The sequence below is a fragment of the Salminus brasiliensis genome, chromosome 5 (genome assembly GCF_030463535.1).
Source record: "Salminus brasiliensis chromosome 5, fSalBra1.hap2, whole genome shotgun sequence".
NCBI classification, from domain to species: domain Eukaryota; kingdom Metazoa; phylum Chordata; class Actinopteri; order Characiformes; family Bryconidae; genus Salminus; species Salminus brasiliensis.
In genome coordinates, this window is record NC_132882.1 from 13,474,631 (window position 1) to 13,489,980 (window position 15,350).

Sequence of the window (15,350 nt, forward strand, 5' to 3'; positions counted from 1 at the left end):
GTAGTCCGGCCTGTGTGCTGCCTTATACCCAAGTATCCACAGTAAAAGGTATACAGATGGCACGCATGCACTGAGATTAAGGACAATGAGCCCTAAAAGAGCATTTATGCCATCACTAGGACCTTGCAGAAGAAGCTAAATCACCACCACCACCATTGCCCTTTTCGCAGAAATTGGAATGGGCATCTCCAGCCGAGTACGGGCCAACGTTACACTGATACGGCCCATGTTGTGCTCTAGTAAGACTCCCTAAACATATTTATGTGTTTAATAATGTGTTTTATAGCTACATTTTCTAGCACAGGAATAGAGGAAGTTTGTTGGGATCCATTCTTCTTGTTTTGAACTAGACATAAAATAAAATACTGATGCTTAAGTGAGGGGTGTGAGCAACAGCAAAGCAGTCCAACCGAAGCTGAATTGAAAAAGAATATTTCTGCCATCACTAGGACCTTCCAGAAGAAGGTAAGTCAGATTAAGAGCAGAAGAAGCTACATGATATTCACTAGATGATGTATTTCCATGTTAGACACATATCATAAACTCATTTCCTTTCTCACTTGGTACAGGATGAAGTCCAGGAGGAACGCTTTCAGACGTGTTGGCAGGAAACTGTCATGGCTGCTGGGTAGTTCAGCAGGGCGACAGGCCAAGCGTAGTCTAGCAGGCTTTTTTATTGGCCTCTTTCTCTCCTTCATGTATGGCATGACAGCGCTGTACATGCAGAACCACAACCTGTGGTACTGTTTCATCACCACCACCACCATTGCCCTTTTCACAGCAATTGGAATGGGCATCTCCAGCCGAGTACGGGCCAACGTTACACTGATGCTGCCCATGCTGTGCTCTAGTAAGACTCCCTAAACATAATTATGTGTTTAATAATGTGTTTTATAGCTACATTTTCTAGCACAGGGATAGAGGAATTTGTTGGGATCCATTCTTCTTGTTTTGAACTAGACACAAAATAAAATACTGATGCTTAAATGAGAGGTGTGAGCAACAGCAGAGCAGTCCAACCGAAGCTGAATCAACAGAACAGAATTTCATTCTGAAAAACATAATATATGCTAATGTAAAAAGAAAAGGGCGTAACTTTGGGGTGGTTAAGCAGGATCTTCAGAGGGTGGGGGGGGGTCAAAAATATGATTTTTTTTTTTTTTTTACCTCTCTGTATGTACACCGATTAATAACAAATGAATGCACTGCATGCACAAACAAAACTATGGCAATATGAACTGAACAAAGCCACCAAACATGCTCATTTACACTGAATAAGATCTGAACACAGGTGTGACAGATTAGTACTCAGGTGAGTTTAAACGTGAGAATGACTGGTTATTGGTTGGTGACGTTCATGTGGGTGTCATGTGTGTCTCTAAATGTTCATGGGAAATGGAAGTTGGCAGTTTCACTGAGAGAGACGGGTAGCATGACAGTTAGTAGCCCACTTTGCCTACAGTCTATATTATACTGTACAGCTCTAAAAAAATTAAATACCTTTTTTTTTTCTTACATCAGCATCTCTATGTGTATGGCAGCCATTTTATTCCAGACATTTCATCAAACAAAGCTGAGTTATCTGGATTTGCAGACTACAAATAGCATAAAGTCACCCAACAGCAATGTAAAAGACTAGTGGAGAGCCTGCCAAGACATGAAAGCTGTGATTGGCAGTCAAGGATATTTCAACATAGTGATTTCTAAATTCTCTCAAAATTTATATATTAGTACTGTGCTGTTTAAATAATAGCTTCTTTGCATTATAATTATTATAATCATTTCTTTGCATTATTTGAGCAGTTGTTTTTGAGCAGTTGTCATTTCTGCAAATAAATATCTAAATAGCGATATTTTCATTTGGAATTATGGGAAATTTAGGGGAAATGTTGTCCAATCGGTTATGAAATACAACGCAAATGTTAATTTCTCTAAACACACTGCCTATAAATAATAAACCAGAGAAACTGATAATGTAGGGTGGTCTCTTTTTTTTCCGGAGATTTATATACACATACATATCACTGAAATCTTTACTCTTTTATTTCCCCCTGATTTTTGAAGAGGAGGGTAAAAGGTTCTTGCTCTTCCTCATCCTCACCATGGTGCTTCAAGGCCCCTTAAGCAACACAGTGGAGAACTTTGAGCGAGCAGCAGGCAGCGTGGTGTGTGGAGCAGAGTTAGCCATGAACCAAACTCAGCTACTTATGCAGCGAGCTGCTACTCCTCTTCTGTGTAAGGCCCTCTCTGCAGCTGTCCACACACATACACACACACACACACACACACACACACACACACACACACACACACTGCTTACGTAGAACTTAATACCAAGTGCAAGCATGGGTTGTCCTCAGGGTTCACAGAGTGATGTTCTTATATCACACACGACTGACTTGATTAGTGTTAAATAAAATGTTAGCATCATTATTAATGCTTCAGTCTGAGGATGATAATTCAGTTGCATTGTTTTTCTCTGATGTTTTAAATCAGTTATAATCCAGTATATTCTACAGCATATTTCCAGTTATCAACAAAGTGTCCTTCAGTTGTGTATCAAAGTAATTCTGAAACCCTTAATAACTCAATATCATCAAGTTGTGATGAAATCTAAGGTTTCAGGCACTGAATTGTTTCCTAAAGAATCTGAATCAGATGGTACGGACATCAGAGATTTAGGCCTTTAAAGTGTCATACAGTTCAGAGATGAATGACAGCATGCTTTTGTGTTTCTGGATGTCTAGCTGTGCTGAGTAAGATCAAGGAGGTCAGCAGGAATGCCTACTCACTGGCTGGCAGAGTTCAGAACTTAATCACAGCACTCGCAGAGTCTGTGCGCCATGTCTGTAAGTCAGTCTTGCTGTGCAACAGTGATAGCAGGGAAACTTGACTGAGTATACTGGCAAACAAATAACAAACTAGATAAATTATGTCAATTAAATTGCACATAATTAGTTAAGGATATGAAAAAATACAATAACACTTGAAAACATTGCTATAATACACATCTACATTCCATATACACAGTCAAAAGTATGAGAGTATGCAGTACAGTACAGAATGTTTTATTCATATTTTGCTCACTGCTGCACTAAACCCAGTCAGACTGGGATAATTATTCTCTCTTTATAATGGTGAGTTTTATTAAGGCCCTGATGATATGTTCAGAACAGTGTGTTGAAATTTATGTTGCGATTTATTATGATAATAATAAAATATTGCTGTTTTGCTGTCCACTTCTGGGACTATACTTTTTGTTTGATACTCTATTATTAAATGGAAGTATGTGGTATAAATAAACAACATCAAATTAAGTTGAAATGCCTGAATGGTTCACAGCGTCCCCCACTAATCATCTCTCTCTTTCTCTGACCCTTTTCAGCCCTTTCTTTAAGGAATGTGCTGCATTTCCTGGCGAGCATTGGTGATGTGTGTAACGATAAGATGGGCACACCATATAAGAAGTGTAATGCAGTGTTCAGTGAGGGCCGCACCAACTGTATGGAGCTGCTCTCCATCTTCTCCTTCCTGTGCCACATCGTGGATGGCTTCAGGCCTCTCTGTGGGCTCACGCGCGGTCAGCCTTTCTGCTGCTTTGTTATTAGACATTTGCAGTCCTGTAATTTGCGTCTTCACAGGAAATCTCTGGTCACAGCCTTCCAACCGCTTGCTGTAATGGAGTTTGTGGGGTTTTTTTTCTTTAAACGCAGATTGTTTTTGGAATATTTCCAATGATCATGTAGTCTTGTAGTCATAGGCAGCAAGTAAACAGTCAGTTTTTGAAGATGATTATATGTTAAAAGCAGGAAAAATAAGCAAGCATAAAAATCTGAGATCATTTGACTAGGGCCACATTGTGATGGCTAGATGATTGGCTCAGAGCAGGCAGGTCTTGTGGGTTTTTCTGGTTTGGTGTCATCCTTACCTACCAAAAGTGTCCTAAGATAGGATAACCAGTGAACCGGCAACAGAGGCATGAGGCAGAGGCTTATTGATGCTTATGAAAGCCCCATCTCACTACATACAGGACTTAAAAGATCTTGGTGCCAGATACTTTAGAGTTCTTGTGGAGTTATGGCTGCACAAAGGAGACATACTTAATATTTAGGCAGCTGGTATTAATGTAATGGCTGATCAGTGTAAAATTCTTCTCTTCATGTAGTGTCACAGCTTGGAAAGCTGGGTTCAGACCTGCTACAATGCCACTGCAACCAGGGTTGTGTCTTTGTCTTAGTCTTCTGTGCTGAGAATGGGCCACCACCCATGTTTAAGGGCTAAGGTTAATGCTTCATGGCTGAAGTTGCCTAAGTGGTTGTCTAAATGCTGAGGCCGCACTACACTTTTCTCATTCCCTTCACATTCCTGCACTGCCAGACCTACAGTGACTCACCCACTTCCCGCTTTCTCTCTGTGTGTTTTCTTTTCAAATGAATTATTGTTTTATATCCGCCGCTGTTCTGGGGAAGCCTGAGCGGCACTGCTGCCTCTAAATCCAAACATGACCTCAGACTGAACACACAGCTAAGGACAAACATTTACAATGCCAGTGTATTGTAGACGTCCGCTTGTGAAATTTGCAGTGCACTCTAAAAGGACTAAACTGTAGAAATCAGTGAATCTTATAATAATCTTCACTGAGAATGTTTAAAAGCTTTAAATGAATATATCTGATGGTCTATATTTCTCTCCCACATCTTCCACATCAGTTGGTGAGCTCTTCTGTATCCTACCCTCATACATTGGAGAACATCTGAAGGCTAGCCTGGCTTCCCGTAAGTGCACAGACTCTGTTCATGTCTTTCCTCTTTACATGGCCCAGCAACATCCTCATTTAAATACTGGGTTCCCCTTTTCTGTCGTGTATGTGTGTGTGTGGTGGTTTCCTCTCTAGCGACTACCGCTGCATTTGATCGAATGAAGAAGGAGTTTGAATTCAACATGTCAGCCTCTGTGCACTCCGACATGAACCTGAACATCAGTCAGTCAGTCCAGGAAATGGCTCAGAAGATCATGGAGGAGGTGTCACAGGAGCAAGAACACTTCCTGGAGCTAACGACAGCGCTGGCATATGTGGGCCTGTTCTTGCTGCTGTTTATGTACCTTCAGTGAGTTTAGCAATAGCAGTCAGCAGAAAGATGCCAATGTTTCAGTTAGACCTTTTAGTGTTGGCAAAAGTTGCTATGGAGTAAGTAGAAGTACTAGATAGAAGAGGGGGTATGACACCAACATCACAGTAGTTGAAATGCACTCTATTTCCATAAGAATCCAAACACTCCTTCGAATTGGTGAGTGCAGCTATACTTTAGGGTGCACCCATTGCTGACAGTCAGTTGTGTGTGCATGGCTTGCATAATTACCATAGAATTATAGTATTATAGAAAACCATGCCCAAGGGCAATTGTCAGCTACATGGATATAAGTTCTCCCCAGGATTGGACTATGGAGAAGTAGAACTGTGTTATCTAAAGTGATGGAGCTCCATCCAATACCTTTGGGGTGTGTTGGAGTGGCGTTTGTGATCTAGAACTAATTACCCAACATCAGCACTTAACCTCCCTAGTCTTTTGTACCTGAATATGATCAAATCCTCACAGCAATGTCCCGACACCCAGTGATAAGGCATAAAGTCTTCATAGAAAAGTAGAAGTTGTTAGTGTGACAAAGAAGGAACACCTTTACACTACTGATTCCAGAAGAATCACTGGGTGTCTTTATATTTTGGACATTTTAAGAAATCACAGTTCCTCAATATTATTACTGATAATTATAAATTAAATAAAATGTTTCCATGTTTCTTGATTTTTTTTTATTATGCTGTATTGTAAGAAGGCTAGGATACACTTCGAAATACAAACTCTTTGCAGGACCTTTCTGTTCAGTGGAGTAGCTGAGTTGTAGTCAAGCTGTCAGGCAACTAGCTAGTTAGTAATCATGAATCATCATCACTGTTATTTATTATTTCATGTTGTGCTGTTGGGCATATTAACAGACACTGACTCCGTACAAGGTTCTTTGCAGTTTTTCCTGTAAGTCTAGCTAAGCTCTGGTGCTGAAATTTGATGAAAATGTAAATCGGTTTGTGATAAAATACAGGAGCTGCACTTTTACTCTTGAGGCAAAACACTTACTGGACAAACTGGGTATCCAGGGGAAAAACTCACATTGCCTCTGGTTCTTCAGGCTGTGAAACTAACCCTGGCCAAGCTGCTATAATCTCTTCAGCTTGCTAACAACAGACCCAAGAGGACACACAAAGAACAGCAATAGCTATAGTCTGCTTTACGTCTAACTGAGCTGCAGTTATGTTAGCTTGCATGTAGCAATATTAGTATTATGACTCTTAAACAAACTTGTAATTCAGAGGATCCAGTGATGCACAGGAGAAAATGTACACAGAACAAAACATCATGGCTTCTGAACATTTAAAAAAACAACTTTAATTTCTGCTATTGGAAATCCAGCATAGACCTGCCAAACATGGGCTTAGCAACATGACGTCTATCCTGAGGCAAAATAACAGGGTTGTAAATAGGGATCTGAACTTCATCCCAACCAAAGTCACACACTTAGTATTGTACAGTGAATAACATTGAATAACACACACACTTAGTATTGTACATTGAATAACACCTCTAAATATTTAATACATGCACTCTATGGCAGCTAAACAGCACTCTCACTTGGAATGCATCTGAGATACATTTCTTCGTGATAAAACATGCAGTTGATCAGTGCTCCTAAAGTGCTGATCAAAATGATCTAAAATCTTACTCTGTCATTTTCGTCTTGATGATAATATCATATTCTTATATCACCCACCCTAATAAAAGGTTGATTGTGATCTACTGATGCTGTGATTTTGCACTGTCCACTTTTGAACAGGGCGGTCCTGTACAAAAACCGCTACCTTCACCTGGATGACTTTGACAACTTCTACATAACAGAACAGTTTATAGAGATGGATCGCATATTCTCTAGACAGGGAAGACCAGCTGTACTGCCACTTAGTGAGAGGGAGGCCCTTATCTACATTATACCCCGTAAGTGTGTGTGTGTGTGTATGTGTGCTGGCCAGAATTAATTCTTTTTGTCGTTTTTTCTTGAATCCTCTGATTTAATTGTTGTATTGTTGTGTTTTTATTATTTTATATAACATAATTCTGAATCTATAAAGCAAACTGAAAGGAAGAGTGATAACATTTAAGCTTTTGTTATGTACTGAATTGTTTCCTAAAGGGTAGTTATCAAAATGACTACTAACTAATAGAGTTTCAGGCTGTATATCTTACCTTGTTTCCCTTGTCACACGCTACAAGGCTCTATGCGGTTAATGCCTCGTGAAAGGCGGGCTATTGGAGCTGGCCTTCTGTCCTTGCTTCAACACCTGGCCGTGGGCTGTGTGGTGATGGGCCTGGACCTCATGGTGTTCTGGGTGTTTGGGATGGTACATCACCAGGCACAGGGAGAGATAGTGGCTAGAGGTAAGAAGCTTGAAGGTCTTCACTAAGCCCCCCTTAGGGGGGAAACACCATTTCAGGTCTAGGGCTGGGTTTTATAGTATCAGAACAAAATGATCTACATATAAACAACATTTAATATTTAGTATATCTAGAACAGAACCTGTTGGACCAGAGGGAGCTTTGGCTGATGACAGCATAGAACTCTTAAATATGCAAAAAGGAAACAAAAACGAGACATTTCACCTTGAACATTCATGGTCATTGTTGATAATTAGTGAAAAATTCATAGGTGGTCGCAGTTCCAGTTTCATTGTATATCGTGCCTGAAATTATTCAACACATACCCCTTTAGTGTAAGGTTGCTATTATTTGAAATATCATATATAATTATATAATTTATATATTAAATATGAAATATTTAGCAAGATTTATGAATGTTTTGAGTTGTGTGCAAATGTTTGAATACAAAGATTTCACAATTTGTATTAATTTTCTGAATTTCTGATTTAACATATTAGGAACAATATATGTGCCATAACCTTTTATAAAGTCTATAGTTAATGTTGTATTTTTTCCAGTGTATTAAACTAAGCGAGTAATCAATTATTGTGCATTACAATATGCAGAAATGTGTTCTGCAAAGGACGTGTACTTATTTTAACTTTAAAAATTAACAAAACTCTTTAAAAATGTAACCAGAGATGCTCAACATTTTGCACATGATCGTACATGATGATGTTAGACTGAGAATGTAATGACCAGTGGAAGGTTTTTCCAGGTATTCATTAAATGCAGATTAGTTGTTATCACTGAAATATACTTGTTAAAAAGTTACATTTAGTAAAGGTTTAACATCTGAGCAGTAAATTCAGGACAGTACTGTAACACTGATGTACCTGTCCAAGTCACTGGCATGTTCAATACCTGCTGACACCAAACCTTTTCAGAGTATCTTTTAGAATATTATTATCATAGTTAGGTGAAACAGATCATCTTTACAAATATTTATTTATTTATTTATTTTACAAATGGCTGTTCAGCTGTGTCTGATTCCATGAATAGATCCTTAGTCATTAACAGATAATACAACAGATCATGAATACTGCGCTATGTTTGGGTGATATGTTGATACTCCCTTTTTTTCAGCCCCTGTGGTTGTTGATGTCCAGGTGAATGGATCTGGCTATGCTTCTGACATCTTCAAGGACATAGTGACTTCTTTTGACATCCTGCAGAGAGGAAACATCACAATCCTGAGCAAGAAGTGTCTGATGGTGCCTCTAGAGCCAGACTACATGAGCTACCTATTTATAGGTACTGACGCATACAAATGGGACATGCAACAAGAGACTTAAAAGTTATAGGAGGACATCTAGTGGTCTGGATTGGAACTGTTGCAATCAGATAGCTTGTATATCATTTTAGTGGCTCATAGCAGAAGTGAAAGTGTATGAGCTCAAGAAAACTATAAGAAGAACATTAAGAATATTTGCTGTCTAGTAGCAGGTTTTGGGGAGGTGAAGCTACACTGACATGTTAAGAGAATCATTCACTTATGGATTAAAATTGTAGAGGGTATGATTTATGAAATACACAAAGATTTAATGCTGTCAAATTGATACAGTTAACAGTAGGTTTGGCTGTAGCCTTTGTGTACTTTTATGAATTTCACTGGGAAACCAGTCAGGGGTGACAATAATGCTTTTGATTACTAACTAGAACATAAGTGCCATTCTTCTAAAGTCTTCTGCGGCCAGCCTTATTTTTTTCTTGTGCAATAACGTAGCAGTAAAGTTTCAGTTTTATAGCACAGATGGTTAACAATTTGCTTTCTAGAAGGCGGCTTACAGTTGCATTCTGGCAGACGCTTGTTCTTGCACTCATTCACAGGTTTTCTTTATGGTCTTACCTTTTTCCTGGTGCTTGTCGGAAGCTATGCTGAGCGACTCCAGAGATTTGTGTGTGCACGTTACCACCCTCAACGGGAAAAAGTAAGACATGTGACAAGTTGGGGAAAAAAAACAACAACACTGGAGTAAATTTGAGGGAACATATCTACTTTTAAACACTAAAATATGGAAAAGAATATCTAGCTTTCCAAACTATCCACAACTGGATATTTAGGATGCAAGCAACACAAAAATAAATATCAGTATATCTCCCTCACAGTGACTCATTATACGCCTTCTGCAGTCAGGCTTCACAGGTGTAGCATGGCCTTTTCTTCCAACTTGAACAGAGACAAGACATGAAGAGACATTGGGACTAATGGTTAATTTCATCAATTTCTCTATTTTAGAGTAGTCATGGATAACTGGGGCAGTCCACAGTCAATATACACAGGTTCATTGAATATATGCATCTACCATCTATTGCGGATACGCTATACGTCTGCAATTCTTCATAGACACTTGCTCATTCAGTGCCAGTAACAGTTTTCACTCCACTGGGAAAGCTTTACAGTAGTCAGACCATTGCTGTGAGAATTTTATTGCCTTCATGGCATTAGTGAGGTCAGGTACTAATGATGTATATTTAGTTCTTGATCACAAACAGCACTCTGACTCATCCCAGTGGTGTTTAGTCAAATTCCATTGCTCCAGAGTAATTTTTTTCAAATTAAAAAATTAAAGAGTCTTTTTAATTTCTTTGATGTTTGAAGAGCAGATACATTTGTCCATATAGTGTAGCATTGTGCATGGGGAACTTAGGTGCTTGTAGCTAAATCCACTCATTTCAAGGGATGTCAGGAAATGTTTGAAGATTTATTGCATTAAGACCTTTTGTGTAATACTGTATTAGACTGTTACAGGGCAGTTGAGGACACTTTTAGCATTCTAATGGACTAGACAGCATTTTATCTGTAGTATGTATAAGAATCTGTTCGTTTTCACTGAAACAAGAGGAAGATGAATGGAATTGGAACTATGCAAAGAATGCAAAACATAGAGGAGGTACCTTTCTATACAAGTCTCCATATTTGCTAGCTTTTTGTGATAGCCACTCTTCCAGAAAGTGTGGAGATACTGCACCGTGTTTCATTGTGTTGAGGGCAATGACCCTAAACCACTCCTAAAGCAAATGATTCGTTTTTCAGAAGCAACAAGTTAACTGTACAAATCCATGACCCATCCTAAACTTCACTGAACATTTATCTACTGAAGAGACAACTGAGGGCAAGCATGCTCTTCCAATGACAGAAGCTGATACTGGAAATGGCTGCAACACCAGAGAAAATGCCCAGAGTATTTTCTGAGGGCAGACATACAGCACAGTTTCCCTTCTCACACACCTGCTAAACCTGGCAATTAAAAGCACAAAACTGTCCAGAATATCAGTTCCCCAGCCCTGCTTTAGACAGTCATCTGTATGAGACCAAATATAACATACTATGAGGGGAAATAAGGAGTCAAATAACATGGTGTATTGTAATACCCACAGACTGATCCTTACATCCCATACCTCGACCCTATTGTTCAATTGTGAATGCTGAAGAGTAAAATCACATCGGTAAACTCTTTATATAGTGTAGCTAAGGACTGGTTTGTATTATGTCTTCAAGTTACATGCTTTAAAATAAATATAATCACATTGTTGTTACAGAAGAGGATTCTGTGGCTCCGTGGCCGTATCCTATCTCAGCGTGGGTCTCTAGGAAAAGCTCTGTTAAGGGCGGTATCCAGGGGGAAGGAGGACCAAGGACACAGCAGTGTACTGCAAACACTGACGCTGCGGTGAGTCACACCCCCCACTGCTTACAAGGGGAATTGGCTAATAATTAGCCAGCCCTGCAGTAAATACTGTTTTGAGGAACCTACTAGTATGGTTTAATTTTATGTGATTAAAAGAATTACAGAAGGCAGTGTTATTAGTCCATACTGCATATCTGACAATAATACAGGGCTCTAATGAGCCATAATGTATTCATAGTTAAGTCATCTCTAGCTACCACATCTGTAGCATACAATCAATTACTATGGACAATGATTTCACTGCACTTTAAAAAGTTTCTTATTGGTGGGGGGGCAAGTTTACTACTTGCTGGTCTTCCTATGTGTCCCACCAGGCCCTTGCAACTGACCCAGAACATCCAGAATGACCTGTCTTCAATATTTCTTAGTTCAATCATGCCACTCCTTACTTGTGGTCTCTTCACTGGCTTTCTGTAGCTCCAGATCCTGACCCTGTCACTGGCCTACAAAGCCAAAAATGGACAACCAGTTCCCTGCCTGATGGCAATGGTGAAAGACAGTCTGTCAGTCTGTCAAGAGCCCTTCAAGCAAGTATGACTCACCATCCCTCAAGATGCATGGAAGACAAGCATCTTACTTTTCTCTGTCCTGGCAGCAAGGCAGTGCCGACATAAGACCAACCATTTTCAAGGAAAACGACAGATGCTGGAACTGCCCTCCTGTCAATGTTTTTTCCCTCCTTTAACTGAGCACTGTGAAATACCTTAAATAATTGTCCAAGGTAACTGACAGAATGCTACAAATGTGGAAAGCATTACATCTGAGCCTGCTGAGTGGTGACAATGCCTGCTTTTGGATTGTGTGGATATACAAATACATTGATATAGACCTATAATAACACTACTCATTATTTTTACTAGCAATGAATGACTAAGACCTGTCAAAAGTGAATACAGGACCTTAGGCATAAGGGGGAACCTGGCCAGGCCTGATAAAGGTGTTGTTGAGTATATAGTGTGTTCAGCAGAGTCACTATTACTGAATATGTGTGTATGTGTGCACAGTCTGCCGGGTGGAGCCACTATAGCCAGGTTCCTGGGTGTGTGTGATAAGTCCTGCCTGGCGTGTGGGAAAGTCATAAAAGGCAAAGACTGTCCAGATGTTTACAACTGCTCCACCCCAAACTGCACAGGTTACACACTCAAGTCATTTTTGCAGTTACATTACTTTAAATAGATCCCTTTTGATATCACCATGACATGGATTATGTATTTCCAGCCTTACCCTGGCAGAGGCCTCATTTTCAGAGTTTAGTGGAACACCTTGCTATGGTATTCAAATGCTCTAGAAGACCCTCATTAGCTGGATCAAGATGTGAAATGGCTGGAATTGTTCATTTTCACTACATTTATGTTATTTATATTTTGTATAATGTTGTTTTTATTACTGGAGAACTGACTTGGTGCTAAGATACATAGTACAAAGAATTTCAATGGCTCCACTAAAATGCTGCACTACACTGAAGTAGATACATAATGGACACTGTGTGTTTGTGTATATGTTTCTTCAGGGAGTTTCTGCATGCAGTGTTTCAGAGTAATGGGTTGCATCTGTGCTGTCTGCATGGGCCCCCTCACATTCCAGGAAGACTCTGAACATGAGCTGTGAGTTCACTGTTATTGCCTTCTATGTGAAGGCAGACACTGAGACAAATTTACAAAAGTTTACACTTAGTTCAAGATGTTGTAAAGAAAATAAATCAACACTATTGATTGTATAATTAAATATACACCCACCAAGCAATTTATTAGTAGTATAGTATTTGATTGTGTGATGTCATCAGAATACTATTAAAAACATACTGGGCAGGGTCTCTTCTGCTCTCCAAACAGCCTCAGTTCTTCACATGGGTTTCACAAGATGTTGGTAGCATTCCTTTGACATTCTGAGATTGCTCGATCACGTCACACAATTCCTATAGTTTTTTTTTTTCAGGGGTACTTACTTTTATGTTGCATATCCCCGTTCTGACACATTCTAAAGGTATTGGATTCTGATCTAATGACTGGAAATCCCTCTGAAGAACACTGAACTTATTGTCATGTTCATGAAACCAATTTGAGCAACATGGTGCATTATCATCCTGAATGCAGCCTGACATATTGAGATTCACCAGACCAGGCTAGGGGTTTTTCTTTCTTCAACTGTCCAGTTTTGATGAGTCTGTACCTGCAGCAGCCTCAGCTTTCTGTTCTTGGCTGGCAGAAATAAAACCTGACGTAGTGTTCGGCTGATGTCGCTTGTGCCTAAGCGTTTGATATGTTGGGCATTCTGTGAAGCTTTTTTGAGTAGTTATCTAAAATTCTGTAGCCCTTATGTCAGCTTTTTGTTATTCTCTTAGTGCTCTCATCAACAACAAGGTGTTTCTCCCTGCAGAACTGGTGGTTAATGGACGCTTTTTTTAATTGCACCATTCTGTGTAATCTCTGGAGACTGTTATCCTGAAAATCCCAGGATACCAGCCCATCTGGCACCAACAAGCACACCAAACTCAAAATGACTGAGATCATATTTATTGCCCATTTAGATGATTGATGTGTACATCACCTGAAGCTGCTGGCCTGTATCTCAAAAAAAAAAGCTCTGTTGGAAAGCATGCCTGTTTGCCCCCTACATTAGGCTTAGAGACTATGAAAACCATCTTCTGAGGATTTTTGGATGGTGGTGGATTGTTGGAATATTTTCCCTCACTAAATAATGCTGAAGGAAGCCAGATCGCTTATATTTCTTCAGGAAGTCAAATATGGTTGTTCAGCCCTGCACATTATAAAATGTTCTTTCTCTACCACATCCACATAAGCTGGGGGAATGACCTGATCATTTTTTGGTCTGACTCGTTAGATAAGGTGTGTTAGAGCAGGAACACCACATTAATATAAAGGGAAGTGGTTCTTAAGCACCAAAGCTGGGAACATCTGCTGTGAATGAATTTATAAGACCTAGCCCAGTCATGTTGCCCAAGCTGCACATGTGCATGTGTGTGTTCCAGAGACTCCAGCGATGAGGAGCAGGTGAATTTGTGTGGGGCACCACTGACAACACAACAACCAGACATCAGCCAGAGCAATGCCAAGAGGAAGCTGATGCAGAGGCGTTTGTCTGTGGCTACAGGGAGATCAATGGAAGAACACCGGAGCATAGCGGAACAAAGTGGTTCATGCAGAAGTAATTATAACCTCTGGTATTACAGATTTAGCCATCCCCTATATTCACAGATCTTGCCCTTCATATTACAGCAACAGTTTTACATGATAATGTGTGGATACTGTATGGATTTATTTCAGAAAGTTATGTTATGTATACTGTCATGTTGTGTTAACCTCGACTATTAGACGTTCAGTGTACTAGCACTACATCACTGACATTTTTAAGTTCATTTTCTGACAGTGACTTGTGAGCATCTGTGGTTCCGACACTTTACATATAACCACATGTGAAATTGCACTATATGTGGAGTTTCAGAAAGCGGTCAGTTAGCTCAAATGTGTGTGTCTCTGTGTTGTATTGACAGAAGCGGTCAAGACCAGTCCCTGTGACTTCAGAAACATAGTTTAAAACCTACGTGACACACACCGCCTCCACTCTACCCCCACTCCACCTAATCCGTCACATACCTGTACCCTGCCACCATCATTATCATCCTCCTCCAGGAGGATGAGCCACACATGCATAGCCCTCAGACACAGTAGCAGCAATAAATCATTATATTAACATTAAACTAATAAAACCTGTACCTGTGCAGTTCCTGTGTGTGTTTTCATTGCTTGTTTACTTCAGGAAGTTCTTATCAGATGCCTACATGCCTACGCTGCATCAGACTCAGAATGTGGTCAGGCTGGTTTGGTTCTGCTGTGATCCTCTGCCTTTTCTGCCCCACTGCTTGAGGAATGTTCAGTGTGGGGCTCTCAGCTGCCCTCAACCTGCAGTATTACAAACAATAAAGTACTTTAAATAGGGGGGGGTGTTTTTTCTTTTCTTTTTAGGCTCTCACCTGTTAGTATAGCTGACACATGTAGTATAATTGTCAGTAGTGTCAACATATCAAGAAAAAAAAATCCCCACATCTTGTTCATATGGCTGAAGTCAAAACTTATGGAGATTCTTATCATCTGTCATCGTATCAGCTGCGGCTCTG

At 39.9% G+C, this 15,350-nt stretch overlaps 1 protein-coding gene across 1 annotated transcript; it reads left to right on the forward strand.

Annotated features, from left to right (window-relative positions):
• The first annotated feature begins 85 nt into the window (after positions 1-85).
• On the forward strand, positions 86-14,834 carry dcst2 (DC-STAMP domain containing 2). Its single transcript, XM_072678737.1, has 16 exons — positions 86-133; positions 568-850; positions 2,065-2,235; positions 2,748-2,849; positions 3,386-3,580; positions 4,710-4,775; positions 4,895-5,108; positions 6,886-7,049; positions 7,320-7,484; positions 8,610-8,777; positions 9,354-9,454; positions 11,067-11,197; positions 12,220-12,347; positions 12,726-12,819; positions 14,205-14,380; positions 14,727-14,834. Exons 1-16 carry the CDS (start codon positions 86-88, stop codon positions 14,768-14,770), a joined length of 2,250 nt encoding a protein of 749 aa, XP_072534838.1. The 3' UTR covers positions 14,771-14,834.
• Positions 14,835-15,350: the final 516 nt, after the last annotated feature.

What these genes read in the sequence shown, in the direction of transcription:
- dcst2 (XM_072678737.1), top strand. Translation starts at nt 86, where the DNA reads ATGAGCCCTAAAAGAGCATTTATGCCATCACTAGGACCTTGCAGAAGA. An exon ending in GCTGCCCATGCTGTGCTCTA is followed by an intron (nt 851 to 2,064) that starts GTAAGACTCCCT and finishes TGATTTTTGAAG; the next exon opens with AGGAGGGTAAAAGGTTCTTG. An exon ending in ACCACCCTCAACGGGAAAAA is followed by an intron (nt 9,455 to 11,066) that starts GTAAGACATGTG and finishes TTGTTGTTACAG; the next exon opens with AAGAGGATTCTGTGGCTCCG.